This window comes from Neodiprion lecontei, chromosome 5, assembly GCF_021901455.1.
Source record: "Neodiprion lecontei isolate iyNeoLeco1 chromosome 5, iyNeoLeco1.1, whole genome shotgun sequence".
NCBI classification, from domain to species: Eukaryota; Metazoa; Arthropoda; class Insecta; order Hymenoptera; family Diprionidae; genus Neodiprion; species Neodiprion lecontei.
This window is the reverse complement of record NC_060264.1, coordinates 35,421,614-35,440,693: the sequence shown is the minus strand read 5'-3', so window position 1 is coordinate 35,440,693 and position 19,080 is coordinate 35,421,614. Positions and strand designations below refer to the sequence as shown.

General features: G+C 40.5%; 2 protein-coding genes across 14 annotated transcripts in view; both read right to left on the bottom strand.

The window, feature by feature from the left end:
• Positions 1–304: 304 nt before the first annotated feature.
• Positions 305–17,288, bottom strand: LOC107217255 (neurofibromin). 8 transcript variants are annotated; one of them, XM_046740309.1, is made up of 26 exons: positions 17,101–17,287; positions 15,249–15,576; positions 14,955–15,173; positions 14,029–14,716; positions 13,666–13,936; positions 13,207–13,584; positions 12,893–13,079; positions 12,666–12,707; positions 12,528–12,601; positions 11,594–12,450; positions 11,092–11,399; positions 10,431–10,992; positions 9,788–10,336; positions 9,511–9,702; positions 7,358–9,443; positions 7,101–7,241; positions 6,742–7,000; positions 6,546–6,664; positions 6,306–6,419; positions 5,366–5,452; positions 4,946–5,148; positions 4,634–4,820; positions 4,277–4,557; positions 4,006–4,176; positions 3,060–3,200; positions 305–1,278 (listed from the first exon to the last, which is right to left on the bottom strand). In XM_046740309.1, exons 1-24 carry the CDS (start codon positions 17,158–17,160, stop codon positions 4,089–4,091), a joined length of 8,280 nt encoding a protein of 2,759 aa, XP_046596265.1. In that variant the 5' UTR covers positions 17,161–17,287; the 3' UTR covers positions 305–1,278; positions 3,060–3,200; positions 4,006–4,088. The 8 variants fall into 8 exon arrangements, with proteins under 8 accessions (XP_046596265.1, XP_015510185.2, XP_046596264.1 ...); XM_015654699.2 differs by having other exon boundaries at positions 305–3,200; positions 4,336–4,557; positions 17,101–17,288; XM_046740308.1 differs by having other exon boundaries at positions 305–3,200.
• A 922-nt stretch (positions 17,289–18,210) lies between these two features.
• The window catches only part of LOC107217247 (inositol-pentakisphosphate 2-kinase), a 43,303-nt gene continuing 42,433 nt past the window's right edge, over positions 18,211–19,080 (bottom strand). For all 6 annotated transcript variants that reach the window (XM_015654681.2, XM_015654680.2, XM_046740316.1 and 3 more), the window contains exons 7-8: positions 18,750–19,039; positions 18,211–18,661 (exon numbers count right to left, since the gene is read on the bottom strand). In XM_015654681.2, coding sequence (XP_015510167.2) covers positions 18,487–18,661; positions 18,750–19,039 — 465 coding nt within the window. In that variant the 3' untranslated portion in view covers positions 18,211–18,486. The remainder of the gene's footprint in view (positions 18,662–18,749; positions 19,040–19,080) is intronic.

Below are 19,080 nucleotides of genomic sequence, written 5' to 3'. Positions count from 1 at the left end.
GAAAGCTTGTTTCAGTTTTGATTCGAAAAGATAGTAAGCTACTGAGAACCCATTAATGAACATTATAAACCTGAGGATCGATGATAATTTGTTGGTACTTATCCGACAGGGATATAACTATAAGGAAAAGACGAAGAAGAAGACGGTAAGTTGAACATGTCGATAATTATAACTCGAGAACTTATCCTGATGGGATATAGCCAAACGTGAAAGTAGAAAGGAGAAAAACTGTATTAGTGAAAATGTCAAATGTGTGTGACCCCGAGATATCCAGGTTGTTGTCTATGATGCCATCTCAATCATATTTTCATCCTCACTTTTTTTATTAAAGTAATGTATGTACAGTACGTGGTACCTGCATTTGGTACTTACACGTAAAAATACCAGTAGTGAAGTAATTCCTTAAAAATGTTAAGCATTAACATTGTAATAATAATAATAATAATCATAATAATAATTGTACCATGTTTATATGTAAGTATAATAAACCTCTATTTTACAATAATAATATAAATCAAGATATTAATGATACCATTATAATTGGTAATATTAATAATAATAATAAGAATTTTAAATATAATAAATAGTAAATACATTACATTTCGAGAGAATTAGACGTGAATCAAGTACGCAGCTGCAAAAAAACTTTATTTATTGGCTGAAAATACGTGAAACGGCCAATCTTTATTGGATTAGAGTTCAGAGATTTTAGTGTACTAGCAAAAATAAGATTGCATTATTTTGCAGTTGCGTACTTAATTTACGTCAATAATCGAGTCCACAAAAGCAAGAAACTAAAATTATCTCTAGAGCCACTCGATATAAGACAGTCGGACTCTGCATAACTTTAGTCAATGCTTTAACTCATAGGCCTAACTTGTTGCATTTGTTGAACATATATATTCAAATTATTATGTATCTCACAAATAAAAGGATCAGGAACACCCATCCATACTAAACACTGTCATACATTTTTGTAACTCTAATCGTGAATCTGTGCTCTTATTATAACGTCTATTTTAAAAAATTTTCTATTGATTTGTTAATCAATAAATTCATTTTCATTTTATTTTCTTCTTTTATCATAAAAAATATTCAGCAATCATATAATTTTGTTATATTTCGTACATATATAATAATATCTAATATATACTTTTACATCAATGTACGTACAGCGTTTGGAACTATTTCATTGATCGTTAATAAACTGTTATCCCAATACTTTCCCACACATCATCTATTAACGATTCATATCAGTAGGAGTGCTTGCTGTTCGTTCTGAAATATTAAAACCCATTTCAAGCACCATAAAGACAATGCCGATATTATATTCCACAAAACTCTAAGTTTTGTACAGAGTCTAATTTGCGGGTTCGAAGGAATGTGGATTTAATATACACGTATATATAGTTGTAAAGGCATAACTAATTAGCTTCCTCAGAAAAAATATTGCCTTGGCGAATGTGTGTGTATTTCGGTGTATGTGCGTGCGTGTCTGTGACAGTACATATTGCTTCATAAAAAATAATATATCTAGTCAAAAATGAAGGCAAAGGTGACTTGGATTTAACCTAATTATTATTCTACTGTTTGTGATCAAACTGACATGCTTTGAAATTCATTAATGTCACCCCTCGAAATTCTCGTATGCATTATATTCATTGACAATCGTATGGATTGTTTTACACGTTTTTAGCTCGCTCGAATTCGCGAGTGATATGTAAAACAAACATTACGTTTTGTTTACATATACTATACATATTCTATCTAATTTATCTTTGATTGTTTACACTATCGCTTTGGTAGAACGCAGTTGGAATAGCCTGCCGCATGAACGTAACTGGCAGAATTTCAGAAAATAATCATTTGTCTGCACCCGATAATTTCAACCAGCTTTAACTCACTAATTGATAATCTTTTCTGCTATTCGCATCTTCACACTGCCTCACACTACTAATGAAACAGACATTTACATGTCTTTATTTTCAATTGTAAAAAAGAAGATAAGAACTAATGAATTTTCTACGAAATGTTGATTTAAAACATCTGTCTCACAATCAGCCACCATTTGTAACACTCAAACTTCACCACACTTAGGCCACAAAATTGGACACGCAGCACCGCTTGTGTAACAATAATTTTCACTACTTTTCATATTGCGACTAATACTGCGTGAGAAAGTTTTCTAAAGTTTGAGTTATTAAAAATACTCGTGAAATGTAACGTTTACTATGTATATATTTTGTTTTCATCGAATATCATGTCTGTGTAAAAGCCATGCTCGATATTTTAACATCACATGACTTCTTGCCTTCAAATCTGTCCGTGAATGGCATACTATAACATGTATACACATATTCAACATTGAAGACAACAATTAGTGTAATATTTATATGATGGTACCAGTGCCAATTGAAATGTTTTTATTTATTTATTCTAGTTTTATTATTTAACTTCTTTTTTTTTATTATAGATGAAGCGGTCACGGGTCACTTGATTTCTATGCAAGTTGAGCCTCGCCGTGAGCACTGCTATTATTTCTCCTCATTTTTATTACCAAAATATTTCTATATTCTGTAAGCCAGAGCAGGCATGCACATCGTGTGGTATCTGCAGCATTTTTGAATTTCTACTTAACAATTTGTAGGTGACCATTGAAAAACTTAATTTCTTTCAGTCAATTAACCAAATTATGAAGCTCAATTTGAGCTTTAAAAATAAAAACCAAACACAAAACAGTCATGCTTGACTTCATTAGCAAAATATTTCTAACCCAATCGATAACATACGAACTATATTGTGAACAACGATAAATAGCCCGCGAAGCTGATCATTCCAATTTCTAAGCATTTCACTAGCTGTAATAACTGAAATACCTCTTCGTAGCGCATAATCGAGGGATCATCCCGGATCCACAACTCGATGATTGTTTACCGGCATAATGATGTATATACACACACACACATACATATGTGTGTATATATATATATATATGTATGTATATGTATCATATATAAACGCTTGTAGGTTGGAGGAAGATGAGATGCAAAGTTACTCACCGCTGTAGCATAAAAAAATATGGAACTACAGTAGTAGCTAAAGTTTTCAGGTAGTAGGCTCATCAGTGTGAGGCGGACGGCACTGGGTTCATCTGGCTGGACATGTAGCAGCAGTAACATGGAGCCAGAATGTTTGGGTTCCTTTGACATAAACACATAGACGCATTGTTGACACGGCCGATAACGCGCGCATTAGAACATACAAAACCAAGATCCACGGAGCCTAGATATAAGGAGATCGATCGACACAGGTGTTTTGTTTTTATTTGCGGTCAGAAAGAAGAATAAAAAGATCACTTTTTCACAATGTCCACCAGGGTAGCGTGGAGCGGTGGTGACGTTAATGTCAAGTTCGTGGCGTCAGTTTGTTATTGTTTGTATCACGTGATCACAGCATTCCCCTTCTAAACCTGACAGTAGCAACACCAACGCCCCTAGTATAGAAAGTTTTTTCTGCAAATTTTCGGCCGTTTCTTATACAATAAGATCATTCCCCTTATATCTAGGCTCCATGCCAAGAACTAAGAAGACTTACACCCGTATTCATAGTCCTCCCTTGAGGAACAAGGATTCCTTGTTCTCATTTCACGTTTCATGAACACGGAATCCTTGTTCCTCAAGGAAGGACTATGAATACGGGTGTTAGAGACCAGAAGACCGAACTTGGGTGGTCAGGTAGGTCTGTATATGGTAGCCGCTTGGAAGCGCTGCTAAGCGTAGAAACTTGCGCAACGCGGTACTGCGCAATCAAGTAATTTGAAATAATTCGATTTTTTCCCGCTATCTTGAAATTGATGAATGTGGAGGAGCGCAGTATCGGAGTGCGCAAGTATTCTACACTTAGCAGCGCCGCCAGGTGGCTACCATGTATTGGCCGAACTCAAACTACGGATTTGGATAAGAGTACGATCTGCTGGTCTCTAGTCTTCTTATACGAAACACATGCCTCATCTGCTGCTGCAACTTCTGACTGTTTTGTTGATCAAAGCTCTGCTCCCCGTGCGGGCTGCCAGGGTTCTGGGCTAATTGCTAGGCGAGATGTATGCCTCCTGTCCCATTGCCGCTACTGGCTGGAATCAAGTTCCCCGTGGTCAAGCTTGCCTTTCTTCCTCGTGTGCTGCAAAGAGAAAGACCGGTAGTTTCGTCGATATGGACCGCGGGCTCTCGCCTTTGATTCATGATCATTAAATGCCAATAATAAACCATTAATGTCTTACTGGTAGCGGTCGAGCGACGTTGTACTGAGTATATCGCTCTCTTTCTCTATCGGACTAACCATGTTCAGACTGCTGGAACTAGTTGCAGCCACGTTCATGGTCGATACAGAATTGACTCCCAACGTGCTAGAGTATTGACTATCACCAATGCTCACCCGCTCATCCCTCGAACTTTGCTCGCTGTTGAACATACCTTCACCTTCTTCAACCGGCAGACAAGTCTCGACCATTGCTTCCAAGCAGTTGACGAATAGTTCAGCACTCTCAGCAGTCGGGTTACACTTCAAATTTGATATATCCAGTGAAGTTGAAATCAATTGTTTGTTTCTAATAGTCAGGATTTATGTATAGCCGTACCTTCGTGTAAGGCCCCGCGAATCTCCACAACCCACCAAAACCACAACTTTGCAAAAAATGCAATTGCTGTTGACTCGTATCCTCGCAGGCTATCATATTCTGAATAATAGCCTGGACTGCACTCAGTATCACTTGGTCGTGACAGGAAGATAAAACGCTGGTGATTTTGGCATCCAGTAGATTGTGGCTGAAAGGAGAATTTTCAAGAAATTTAGTATGATCGTCAACGATTCACCTCAAGGAAGCTGCGCTCGACATACATACTTGATAAAATAAGACGATAAAACCACGAAATTTAGGGATTTGACTCACATAACTGGAAACACCTTTGGAAATACGACTGAGGCCTCTGCAAGGTACTGATAAAGAATTCTGGTCTCGTTTTCATCTGTGGAATACTTGACTAGCGTGGCCAGAACGGTGAGTACCAGTGTTTGAGTGGGGAAATCCGTCAGCACCTCAGGGTCCAGTAGTACGTTATTTTCGTTACTGACGCTAACTCTAGCACTTCGATTCTATACAGAGTCATGAAATAACAGATAAATAGGTGGGATGCTGAAGCATTTAGTGATCTAGCATTATGGTTATAGCCATATTTATTACCAAAAATAATGAGCAAAATGATCTCAAAGATGTTGAATACATAGTAAATAATCGATCATATCTCAAATCGTAACGATTGTGAACGTAATTATTATGCAGCGTTTTACTCATATACCGCATCACACACACCTTCGCTTCCGAGTCGTTGATCGGCTTGGCCTCCTTCGTGGTCGGCACGGAGAACGATCTCTGTGTTTTAAATAAAATGCGGCCAGTCTTGTTAGTTGGGCATGTTGTTTCATGATTTGATGGTAGGTATGATGTTAGTACACATTACGGAATTGTAAGACCCGATGCAGGCACAGGCAGGCATACCAAGATGACACATAAATGGAATGAGGAACATCAAAATTACATTACGAACAATAATTACTACACTGTAAATTTCATTTTTAGCAGCTTGTAACTACTTTCTACGGCTATTGATTACAATCGCTGTTATAAATATAATTATTAATACTTGTAGAGGAAGGTATGTATGACATATATGATAATCCACGAGCACAGCATCTTGTGTGATCGTTGCTACAGACAATCATATCTGTGCATTTCACAAATATAAGCATAAGAATGGTTCCGTTATATTAATAAACCATGCTGACCCGATGATGGAAAACAATTAGACAAGCTACTAAATGGATCAAGGTAAGCTTAATTCCTTTCAAACAATGAAAGAACACCCATTTTTCAGCTTGTGTAACAAATAACACGAATACTGGATATATTAATTTTTTTATCACTGATATAGAAGAGCGGAGCACATCGATTAGTAACGTTGGTTGTTCAAGCAAATTCAACTTCTGCAGATTAAAAAATTACACAAATACAAAAAAAAAAAAACTTTCAGTTTGTCAACAATTATTACAACTATTACTGTTCAATGTATAGTATACAATCCGATTATCCAAAAATAACTGTCAACAATGGCGATACGGGAAAGTCACAACTCACAAAATAGAATAAGCTTTAACGATGTACACAAATGGAGTAACTTAGAATACGATCTAAGTTAATACATTGATCGTTCGTAAAAGATTCCAAGTGAATACAGGCAGTTTATAAAACCCACCTGATGCGGCGTGTGCTGCTTCTGCTGTTTCGCTTGTGTGATTGCCGATTGATCCAGGAGATCCCACGACTTTTGCCTTCGATTCGCGGGATTCGTCATGCCGCCAGTAGAATCCTGAGAAATCGGAATGAAAGCTATACCTAGGTGATAGATACCTAGGGACTTCGAAACTTGGTATGTTATAGCCAGGTGTTAGATAAATTTGCGTTTATTTTTTCATTTCAAAAATTAAAAACTCACGGTATTGTGCGGCACTAGAGTATCTAGGAAGTCAGTGCTTCCGGATTCTGCAACTGCGCGACCCAACGAATGGCGAATATGACACCTACTGCGTACTTCTTCAGAGACTGACACCAAGGCTAGGATAGGCAAAATCGAGATATTCACTTTGCGAAGGTAAATGTCATTCGATGTATAAACAAGAAGCAACATGTACCAGCTAGATAAGCCACACTATCCGGTGTCACTTCAAACTTGTCTCGCCTAAGGGGTTTAGCAACAATGGCCAATAGCATAGTCAGCACTCTCGCTGTTCTGGAAACAGTTGTAGGAGTCGGATGTCGATAGCCCTTCAATAAATGCCCTACCAGAGCAAAGTGGAAGTTTGTTTTGAAGGACAGACCAACTGCGTGGTCCAGTTGCTTAAAATGCCATTCTAAAGGCTCCCGAGTAGACATCATAACTTGTTCCAAAGTCTTGAACAAATATTTTTTCATAGTTTGGGCAGACAAGTCAAAAGACGTCAAAGTATTCAAACTTGTAGGGATTAAAATCATTCTGGCCTTCAAATTTTACCTTATCATCGAATATCCCTTGAGAATCAAGTGTATGCAAGTTCTGTTCAAGTAATGCCAGCCCAGATGCATAAAGAGAAGCCTCATCGAGTTGTAATACCGAGGTTGCAACCCAGAAGAGGGAACGATGTATCGGAGATTCCTGAAAGAAACATAGACAGAGGATTAAGAGAAAAAACAATTCATAAGAGAATTTAAAAATATATAAACAGGCTGCCAAAGGATCGGAGTTTGGAAATAACGTAATTGAATACTCACGGGCCTAAGAAGGGGTTGAAGTCGAGTCAAACACATAACTATAGCCTCGAGAAGAATAATGTCGTCGAAACTTTCGAGGGCCTTGACAAGTATCCTTAGCAATTGTTTTATATCTTGATCTGTAATGCTCTTACTTATACAGCCAAAGACGATGAGAGCTCTGGGCTGTAGAGCTGGATTGAAGCAAAAGGCAAAACTCTTTGCTAAGGTTGTCCAAGTCTGGAGCCAATCACAGTCAGGAATGTCCCTCATACAGGCCTCCATTATTTCAAGAAGTGCATCGGTGATCACCTCTAAACTAGTGAGAGCCAACCTTTCTCTGTCCTGTCCACCGGACAAGCTGCGTTCATTTCCAAACCACTTTTCATTGGAATGCCTGTAGCTTGACCTAAAGGCAGTAACGGCAGCTGACTTAACTTTGCTTATACCAAATAGCAGGTAGAACTTTGGGAGGGAAAACTCGTCCAAACTAAGTCTTAGCACTCTTTGAGTATCCTCCGAAAAGGAGGGTTTGGTACAGGTACACAAGGAATGAATAATGTTAATCACTAATCCATGAGTCGATGCCCTCATGCTCAAACTCCCGGAGCAAACTAAGAAGGTTACAGTGTGAAACAGGTACGGAAGATGCCGCCCCACGTCCAAGCAATTGTTGAAGGATAGCATGAGCAAGTATCGGGCCAGAATGGCAATGTCATGCCACATTGCGTGCTGCTCCAGCAAAGCAGTTGGAGAGGTGCACGTCTTGTCAACGACCCTGCAAAGTCGTCCAATGACCTTTTTCGCCACTAACTGAACATTCGCCGAAGCCAGAGCGACGGCCGTGTCAGCCATAATTTCGACCATGGGTGTTCCAAGCCCATATCTAACACTCCGTTGTATGAAGTTGTCTAGGACCATATCGATCAGCTCTGGTACCTGACCTATACTTCCCCAAATCTTTGCTTGTATACTAGGATACATTTGGACCTCTTCAATAGTCAGAGTTATCAGCTTCTCCAATATCTGAGTTACCTGTTTCTGACGCTTGCTCTCGTCAGAGGGTTTGCAAAACCTCACGAGATTCACCAGCCACGGGGTCATATACTCTAGGCACAAATGCTTCAACTCTATATTTGATACCCTGAAGCCTTGAATACACTCCTCGAGGAACTCCAGTGTCAAATGTGGTTCGTTTGTCGCTAGTTTTTCACTAACTGATTTAATAAAAATTGTGTTATTGGAGGGAATACACAGACCTGAAGTCTCTAATAGCTGTCCTTCTATCTTGAGATCAAACGTCGCCGTCAGTGCGCAAAGCTGATTGTACGCCGCTGTTCTCAGGTTCGGATCTGAACTACCGAGATTCAGAAGAGCCATGTTCAGCAGAGTACCAGGCACGTCTTTAGGGCGTATTTTTTGGTGTACAGTTACGGAATCTGGCTGGGAAAGCTCCCACCGATTCCTTATATGAATAATAGCTTGCACTATGCTATCACAGTCGTTGTGTATGAAAGAAAGAGGTCCAGATTCATTGGCTATTGTGAGCGTGAACTGGTTATCATCGACCAAGCAGACCTCCTCTATTTCAGAAGCGTAATAAACGTCGTTCAACAACACCGCGTGAGACAGAACTTTGCATTTTTCAGCAGAAGTTATTTGAATTGCGGTAGGGCCAACTTTAATGGCAACTTTTGTGTCCTTGTGCGAGAGTTTGAGCGCATTGTTGAACACCTTGAGATCTTCGTCTAGGGACAGTGTCGCACCAGGTAATTTTTGCTGTTCAAGATCGATCAGATCGTTCAGCCTCCCGGGAGCTTCTATGAATACCACCTTTCGATTCCCCTTCAAAGGGGCTAGAATTCTATCGTGAAACTTTGTGTACTCGCGGACCCAGCTATTGCAATTATATATATAAGCCGCGTGAATGTTCTCATACGCGACTTCGGGAAGAACGTAAAACCATTTCTGCAAAAATTCCGTCCTGAAACGATTGTCCGAACAAGTATGAGTAAAATCTACTACAAGCTCAAATGGTGAGTGACAAAATGGCTTCAGAGTAAGTATCACGTGATAGATCAACAGGTCGCCGTTTGTTTCACCAATTCTGAAAGAATACAATTCATTAAATCAGGGACAACAACTTCAAAAAATTTGCTCAAATGAAATCCTACTTGTATCTCCGAGCAATATAGTAGAACACAGGATAGCCTTGCTTGCTTGTTCCAGCTTGATAGAAAATATTCAAACTTTTGATACTTTTGAACTCTTCCTTTTCATGCATGTTATGCTTTACCATGATTTCCTCAAAGTTTGTTGATGACATGTCGATACTTGACCATCGATCGAAGGATGAAAATAGCAAACTGGAAAAGACAACGAGAGTGTTATGATTCAACACCAAATGCTGGAATATGTCAAATACTGCTGTACACCACATGTCACACTTACTTTGAATCTACCGGCTTGTGCTCTGGAGGTCCTAAATAAGCCAGTAATGTAGCCATCTTGTCAAACGGCCTCCTGCCAACGGCTTTATGGTCTCGGCTGCTGCTCAAATAATCTCCAATCCTCTCCTGGTGATTCCACAGAAGTCTGTGCAAAGCCAAAACATTGGTATCTGATATGAAAGACATAGGATGATTCGCCTGATCCACTGTTTCGCAATCAGAAGCAATTTGTATGAAGAATCTCCTGCCAATTTCAAAGTGTGCTCTAAGGAAGTCATTGAACGGGAGCATGTGCTGCTCTTTACTAAATTCCACATGATTCGCGATGTTCTGCAGAATTTTGGACATTAGCATCAGACCTCTCTTGACCGGTGTAGGAACTTGCTTACTGACTATTCCCATTTCTTGCGGCGAAACAATCGCTGGATTGATGAATCGCAAAAATATTACCGTACCCACAGCTCCGATATTATTTTGTGGGCACTGTGGGAATCTCTTGCTCAGCACTTGGTACAAACAGTGACACATCGATCGTAACTGTGGAGGGAATCTACGGGAAGGGGAAAATACCAAGCAAAATCAGCATATAGGGGAAATAACACCCAGCTTTCCATCCATATCTTCTACCATTAAAGAGGACTCACTTGTCTGCTGACGACACAATGGCGTCAAATACTCTTTGAGTAAGAGCTATTAAATTTCGGCCGTTTTTTTCAATGTCTTCGTTAATGTCGATCCGCGCACTGTCAACTTCAAAGTGGGTCACCGGATCCTCTAGCAATGGTTTTATTAAAGGTTCCAACAAGCTCTGCAAGTAGCTAGCACCATATATTTTGAAACAGAATGCCATGATTTTGCTTCCCAGACTATTCCCTCTGAAGAGGGTTTGCATGCAGTCAGAGACTTCAACTTCGCGGTAAAACATATTCCAAAGGAGAGGTGACAGCAAATGCTTTGCGTCAAACAAGGTGACGAACACTCTGGCCAATTCGTCCATCTGGTTGGTAGTGACCACGTTGGCAAGGGCCATAGCGATTGGCAACTCTCCCTTGTCACTGATCATGGTAACGAGCTGGACAAGCTGTTCGAATCTATCGGCCAGCACAGTTTCGGCTAGAGTATCAAACTCTGTACCTTGCTGAAGGATTTTCGTAAGTACTTCCATGAACGCGGCGCGTGTTTGAAGGTCTCTGTTGTAGCCGAGGTCTGAAATAGGAAATATCGGATGAATATAATCAACTGTTTCTTCAATTTAGTGGCTGAAGCTAATTTGCCGAATTTTACGCGATCTTGAATCGCTCTCACCAATCGAATGCATAAGGCCGCTATCAATGTTAGCACTGAGGAGATTGCTCATTGCTTGAATTGTAGCATTCCGAAGAGTGGACAGTTTCCCGGCGGTCACTCTTTGCCTCGTTACAACCTCTTTTTCTTCAGTCGATTCACTGCAGTCATTCAGCAAATTCATGAATAGGGTAAAGTACTTCAGGAAGAGTTGTGACTTTGCCTCCATTAGGTCACCTCTATCTGACTCCTCGGGTTGAAGGGGTAATCCACGTAACAGCGCTCCAACAGCCTCCATACATGCCTGGTCCAAATCCCTAGAGTAAATACTACCCCAGTGACGTTACAACATACAATCTTTACACAATCAGTTTTGAGTAGATATTTTGTAACATTGCCAAGGGTCATTATTTGCTTAAAGATTCGAGTTCTTATTGAACTTTATTTTCATAATTCGGAATTTTGTCGTAATATAATCTGGACCAAGTTCCCTCTATAATTCGAAATAATACGTAATACTCACCTAGTGATAACAGTCACATCGCCGCCACTGGGAGGTGCAATTTGATGACTGGTGCCCATTACCCAATCTGTGAGATACTCTACCAACTTATTCCTGAACTTCATTTCCTGTCTGAAGGCCAAATCGTCGCGCCGCTTCATCATGACCTCCACCAACTGACACAATTTGGTTTTAATATGTATTGCGTGAACGGTCATGTCCAAATGTCTGACATATCTGACAATCGCAAGCATCATCCCTTCGATGCTGGTTACCCCGAGATGTTCAGATGGCTGATCAGTTTTCGAGTCCAAAACGTTTTTCATAATAAATATTGTGTGCTCGATAAACTGCGTGTTCAGATCCGAAACAACAACCTGCCCTTGCTGGTCGAAGAACTTTTCTACAATGCTCTTTATTTGGTCAAACAATATCGGGTACAAGGCTGGGCTCATTTCGTGTCCCACCAACTCCTTGACGTGCTTTTGTATCTGTGCGCCAAACTTTTCGTTGTTGCATATCAACAGCCTCAGGAGATTGAATACAAACTGCGTTACCGGGCAGTACTGCACTTCCTGGTTTGGATTTGCTAAGGTAATGCTTCTCTTTGTCTCAGAGTTTGAAACTAGACTGGACACCGGCCTGCTGGGCGATCTCCTCTGGAGACACACACCGCCCATCGCACATAAAAATCCAGTCATGTTTGCCCATTCGTTTATCTGTTCCTCTAACTCGTGCTCCGAATTTTGGTGGGAAGCTCTCCGTTTACCAGTGCTACGGTGCGATGGTTCAGTCTGTGGATCCTCGGATTTTGTTTTACGGTAATTTGACAATTGCCGACAAGCCAATTCCCAGTTTCTGAATGTCTCTTCCCAAGCCTTAGTATAATTTAATTGATTTAGTAGATGGTCGTTCAACCTGGTGGGGCTATAACTTGGAAGAGAAATATACTCACAGGTTGCACACCATTGACGCAGTGTTCTATTTTTCTAAGTAGTGTCATAATCCTTTTTTGCAGAGCAGCACGACCTATCAAGCGGGATGACAAAACTTGTAAAAATTCCCATTTCATTTGACGTACTCAAGAACTTACCGTGATTGTGTTCATGATAATAAATCCTACTCTCTCCGCTGGCTGTTGTAAAAATCGAATATCTAATTATCTCAAGCTTTCTTAATTTTTGTATTTACTCCACAAAATAAAGAAATAAGTTATTCCTCGTAGCGAGGCACTGCTGATGAAATATGATCTGCTTTGTCTAGTTACATCTTAAGAGTTAGTAAAGGAGGTTTTATATCCATTTCTTAACGAGTGCTCACCAGTTGTTAGGATTGTCGACGCCTGAGCAAGTTCAATGTACAAGTGGTAGTTTGGTAAAAGGCACGTTACTGCTACCTCGTCACTGCCACAACGGATGTCGGCTTCTTCACAGAGGAGTGCAAAGCATGACATTGCGACTAAAACTGCTTCCATGTCAATGCTCCATAAATACATGAAGAAAACCACCTGTTCAAGAATTAATGATGTAGCGAGTTCTGCCTTACGCATCAAACATTAGGATCCAGTGGCGAAATAATACCGTTCATTTTCTATTTTCTTCGATATGTTTACGAAAATTATCAGATACACTCACCTCCAACTTAATGTGAGCTTGTTTACAGATGGCGATTTGACTGCCAACGTTGGCATAGTCTTTGTTTTGGGAAAGGAAAGCGTTTCTACAGACGAGTATTTCTCTAAGCCACTTCAGTATGTCTGTGTAATTTACTATTTGGTGTTGGATCAGTTTTTGTGATATGGAGAAAAGGACTTGAGAACTGACATCCCAGAATGTGTTTATTGGAGCTTCGGGATTCCACGCCTTAATTTTGTCAGGGTGGTGCAGAACCAGCAGAGCTTCCATCGCCTCGTGCGCAACATCTGGCATCGTTGGCTGATGAACCAGAGAAACTAATCCGTTGATCAGCTCGAGAGTCGAGCTTTGTATTTCATGGCCCGCTTTCCCTTGATTCTTACACACGAATAAATAGATTATTGCAACAGGACTTTGTAACTAGATTTGTCAAAGGGTGACAAAATGACCGGCGCTTACATTCAACATCAACATGGGATCGGCGTGAATCAGTCGCACCATCCAAAGAAGGAGATTCCTGTATCCGGATATGTCTTCTCCCCGATCCTTGTACTTGCTTTGTTCCTTGCCTTTGAGTGTCAAGCTCTGGATCATGCGTAACGGAGCGTGCGATATGTAACCCTGAGCAACCTTGTTCAGAGCATCGGTGAACATGGCTCTCAGTTCTGCGCTGCGTGAATAGACGAGATCTATCTGGGGCCACCAAAGTAATCTTGGCTGTGTGATTATCCTGAAATTAGCAATAATCAGTGGACCCATAATTGATGAAACGAACCACGGTGATATGAAGATGTAACATTACATTCTTCGGATCATGCTTACTTGTACAACGAACTGACCAGGACGAACTGATAAGTCGAAGGAAAGTTTAAGTTCAAACAGACTTTCAGCGCTTCGTTGTTGTGGGGTTTGATGCGAAAGCAACTTATGAAGCAATCGATCATGAGATCAATGTCTTGCGCAATGTAATTCTGCCCACGCGAGAAGGGTTTGCATGGATTGAAGAGGAGGGCCTTCAAGTCGTTTATCACATTTTGTACCAAGGTAAAGGCAACATTGTTCGAATCTAATATGTTTATGTAAGTAGAGGCCTTGCAAAGTTTAACACATGTTACTGCGGCAGCTTCGACTAGCTGTCTGCTGGAACCTCCGTGCATGCCCAACCCTCTCTTGACGCTATCGATGAACTGTTTTTTCTTCGAATGCCTAGGAGAACAAGGCGCACCCGAATCTGCGTTTACAATTTCTTCAAGTACTTTCGGAGAGAGAATCAGCAGCATTATCTGTAGAGGCCAAACGGCAGCTGCTCTGCCCTTTTTGTTGTCGGCAAATGTGTCTAGAATGTCGAATAGCTCTCCACACACTTTGGACAAATCGTCGTTTGGCTTTTTCTGAAGATTGGCAAACTCGTGCGGGTAAGTATCCATCCAATTCCATATTGCCTTCTCTAGCGAATTTATCAGCACAAGATGCGCCGACTTTTTCAACTGCTTGAACTTCTGAATCGTTTCTGTTGCAATTGATACGTGTTAATACGCCAGAAAGAAGACACATCGAATACACAAGCAACTGAACATAACAAATACAGAATCCCGATCATGCAACAACATTTCAAAATATCTAGAGACGAGATATACTAAGAGAGGCAATGAAGTTAAGTTGTAATCTTTATTATTCATTGAAGTTAATCAGCAATTGAATTAACAAACTTAAAACAAGGAACAATTTTACTATTATTCACACCGTACCATTTAAAAGCCTCGTCAATCTATGAACGTCAACGTTGATATGCTGTATAAGTTCTATGTCGCTGTAATCTGGATTTTCTTCGTTCGATACTGACAGCTCTTGAAGTCTGGCTGAAATTCTATTAAAGACTGCATTGAAGAAATTTAAACTAAGGGCAAAGAGGACCTTGCTGGCAAGATTCTTGAGATGCGCGTGCTGCGGACTGTCATTGGGCACATCTGCAATGTAAATAATCAAAACTTACGACATTTAACTTCTCTTTCTCGTTTTTAAAGATTCTGCAAGTACCTTACCGATGAATTGGCAAATCTCTCTCAACAATAGTTTTACATTCATCGTTTCGTCAAACTTTGTTGTGTCTTTGGGTTGATTACTGAGGCAGCGTTCTAGCGTATCCAAGACTATGATAATCGATTCGTAGCAGTGACGATCTTGATCGGAAAAATGGAATGAACGTTGACCAACACCGCAAGGTGCCAACTCGTTGACACGTTGCAGCATTTTTGTAAGGCCAGAAATAACCAGCGAGAATCGGTAACGGGATATTTGGATCAGACATTTTTTATTCTTTTCTTCGTTGATGCGAGAGTGTGTTGTTTGAGGACCAGCACGGCATGGGAGCTGTAAAATGCCAACAGCATTTTGAAACTGTGTGATTTTCAAAGGACTAGTAAAAAAAAAAAAAAGTAATTCATAATGGGTGAAATAAAGGACATTGCGGACAAGCGAAAAATTTACTCATTGTTAGATAAGATTTATATCTCTCTAAAACCACATCCGGTTTCCAGATAAATGCAATCTTGTTCGGATCTGGATTATTTAGTTGCAAATGTTTTTGAAGAGGAGATAGTAAATTTAATTATCATCAGTCTTCGCCGATTCAAGTCTAGTTTAATCGCTAACGATGCGTAGGGTGTAATGAGATGTAAAAAAAAAAAAAAAATATATGACTAAAAAAGTGACTCGTTTAGTTAATACGTTCAAAGTAACGTCGGCGAATTTCTTATACTTTATAAAGGAGATTATATCCGATTCAGGTGTTTCCGTAATTGTAAATAAGTATTACATAACATTTACGCGCGTAGCAACTTCTCCTCACCCATTCGTATCGCATTAGTGAATGTAACTTTGACGTTCCATTCATGCATCGGGGGACAGTAATTCATTGTTAGCGACAAGATGCGCGCGCTCAGGTGAGGAGTAGGGGGACGGAGGGGAGGGCGGAGAGAAGACGGTGTTGCAAAGAGGGATGATGCAGGGAGGGGAAATCCGTCGAAGCTGATTGGTTATTCGTGCAGTAACGGCGCCGGGAGGGGGGGTATATCGTTTGACGCGAATCATTTGAAAAAAAAGGAACCGCAGAACGTTCACCAACGTTCACGGACCACCGGTTCAAAGCGATCCTCTGCTAGATGGGTCGGGAGGCACGGTCGCGGGATCGTGAAATAATTCATCGTTAGCTTTCGTTCGAGGCTGAAAATGAATCGAAAAACCTGTGACCGTGTGCATATCGATTCAAGATGGCCTCGCGCACATCGCCGGCAAAGGCGTCGGCGGGGAAACGGACCCACAGAGAAGGAAGGGGTTTGAGCTGCCTGAGTGTAAATGAGCAAGAAGAAAAATAAACGGATATGCTTTTGAGCAATGCACGAAATAAGAATCATCCCATATAGGTATAAACGGATCTGACAACGAGTATTATACTGCCAGATTTACCGCACGCCACACATGCCGTGAATAATGTTTCATACGCATATACGATGTTGTAACCGGGGAATTGTATAAAACATTATTTATCACGAAGAATTGTATTATTGCGGCTGTAGAAACGGTAGGAATATAAAGAAGCGCTGTCGTTGCTGACAATTGAACGACACGGAGGCTTTGACGCTGTTCCGTTGTACTTGTATCCAATGAGGAATGGGGGGGCTGTACGATGCTTAGTGAGTTGTGTGGGAGTGCAGGGCACATGTGTGCACGTAGGTGTCTTGTAACGCATCCGGCGAGAGCGAACGAGTAGTGCGAGTGCAGAAGGATAGATAAAGAACGAGGGAGTAGGACTTAGGTTGAGGTAAATGCGGGTGGGGTTTCACGCGAAAAAGATCAGAATAAGGTATCGAAACGTTGTGTGGATATCGTTGGTACCTGGTCCTCGAAACGCGCAATCAGCAGATGTGCCCACTCGCCCGGTTTTTGAGTGCCCATCGCCTTCCGGTATTTAGTGACAGGCCGTCATCTCGATACCACCGACCTACACGCTCACATCAAATCGCCGCCATTTACGAACATCAACTGCTGGCTGCCAAGGAACCTCCGAGCAGAGAGGAGTCGGAGGGCAGGAGGACCTCGGTGGTGGGGGTGATGTGCCCCTCAATCCACTAATCCCAAAGCTTCGACGAACTGCCCCACTACGCAACCGCGCCATTCATAAACTCTGAAACCGAACCGACGCGCGACGCGCCTCAGTTTCGTACAAGTACGGCCGACTTTAGCGATCTGTGTTCCTCAAGCTACGAACAATATGAACCTCGCGCAATCTTCGCCAGCCGAATGCTTCGAACAAACCGAAATACCGCTACCAGATGGACTCGGCTCGTACGATAAGCTAAACGATGCACAACCGGGCATCAGTGATATTGAGGTTTTCAACATTCTACACACCAATTACCGTTTTTACTACTTGAAAAATGGAATGACCAGTGACTGGGACAGTATGCACTTTTTATGTATAAAACTTAATTGTAATAAATCCTTCCAACTTCGTGGACTAACTTATCATCATATTTCTCCCTGTAAGCTAGAAATCGCATATCAAATTCTGATCCGAATAGACTTATGCCAATGAATTATCGGTGCAGAAAAAGTTAATCGTCAAATACTTTTTGTGATTTCATTCATAAAGTAAAATCAATTTTCAGGGAAAACGGCTTTTGGTTCTGTACAGACACATTTACTTATTATTAGGTGAGAATGAATCTGACTTTCATTTTTGCCTTCCATCACAAAACTGGAACAAAACATATCAACATAAAATGTTTCAAAGTGATATAAAAAATCAGAATATTACTTTCCTTGCTATTCTTGAACAAATAACACTATGACTAGTTAAAAAATACAGAATAGTCTCTTATCACTAACATCGCCTAATTATGTGACTTAAAGCTATCGTCTAATTACAATGATTATGACTATTCGACAGCATATATACTATCGATTACTTTGTAGTAGAGAGATTTGCATTGTCATTCAACTATAATTACCAAGTTTCTCTCACTTTACACCTTTTCAGTTTCAACTCAATTAAAACTGATAGGTTTTTTTTTTTTTTTACTATCAATTGCTGCTTACGATCTTAAAATTGTTTATATGTTGCACTCAACTGAATTGTGCCAATGAAACGTGCACGTGAACAAGTTTCGATTTTATTTAACGAGGAAGAGCATGATTTTCTTGGTATCTACTAGAATAAAACGCAGCTTAAAAAACGTGACAGTAGAATTACGCTGTACTGAAAAATAATTTATTTACCAATTAAACCTCTTTTTCTAAAATTTTCGTAACAGAAACAAGAACGTTTATGTCGCGTTTCCGGTGTTTTTTAATGCAGTGTATGGACTTCGGGTCCACGTCCAGGATACCCACATTGACCAAAAAACTAAGCTGGTCTGTCTCCACGACATTTGGTTCCGCTACATTGGGTATGCACCTATAAAAAAAAAAACAAACATTCAACTGTAAATCTCCGACCGTGACCTAGTCTTGAAATTTCTATGCTAAACAGGTGAATTACTTACGCGGAGTCAATTTCTTGGAAGGCCATTAGAATGGAGCAATCCTTGGCAGTTGTTGCGAGGAGATAATTCTGTAAAGCTCGCAACTCGTCATTTGTGATTACGATATTTATCTCCCCTTCGGTTTCGTCTAGATTTCGATCAAGTTTATTACTTCGGAAATCCGCCGACGCAGTGCTGTTATTTCCATTTTTGCCAGGAATTTTCGGCTTCAAGGTATTTGTACTTTCGGATGGATTTACAGAGGAATAGGCAGCGCTTGACGCATCCTTTGTCCGTGCAGACTCGCATCTCTGGGCAGACAGAATAACAATGTAAAAGTGTAAATCAAACT

Bases quoted from the DNA above. Each gene is read 5' to 3' on its own strand.
- LOC107217255 (XM_046740308.1), bottom strand. From the start codon at position 17,160: ATGGGCACTCAAAAACCGGGCGAGTGGGCACATCTGCTGATTGCGCGT. The intron at 15,174-15,248 runs GTAAGGTACTTG...TTTACATTGCAG, and splicing joins AGAGATTTGCCAATTCATCG to ATGTGCCCAATGACAGTCCG. The intron at 5,453-6,305 runs GTGGGTTTTATA...CCAACTAACAAG, and splicing joins AGCAGCACACGCCGCATCAG to ACTGGCCGCATTTTATTTAA.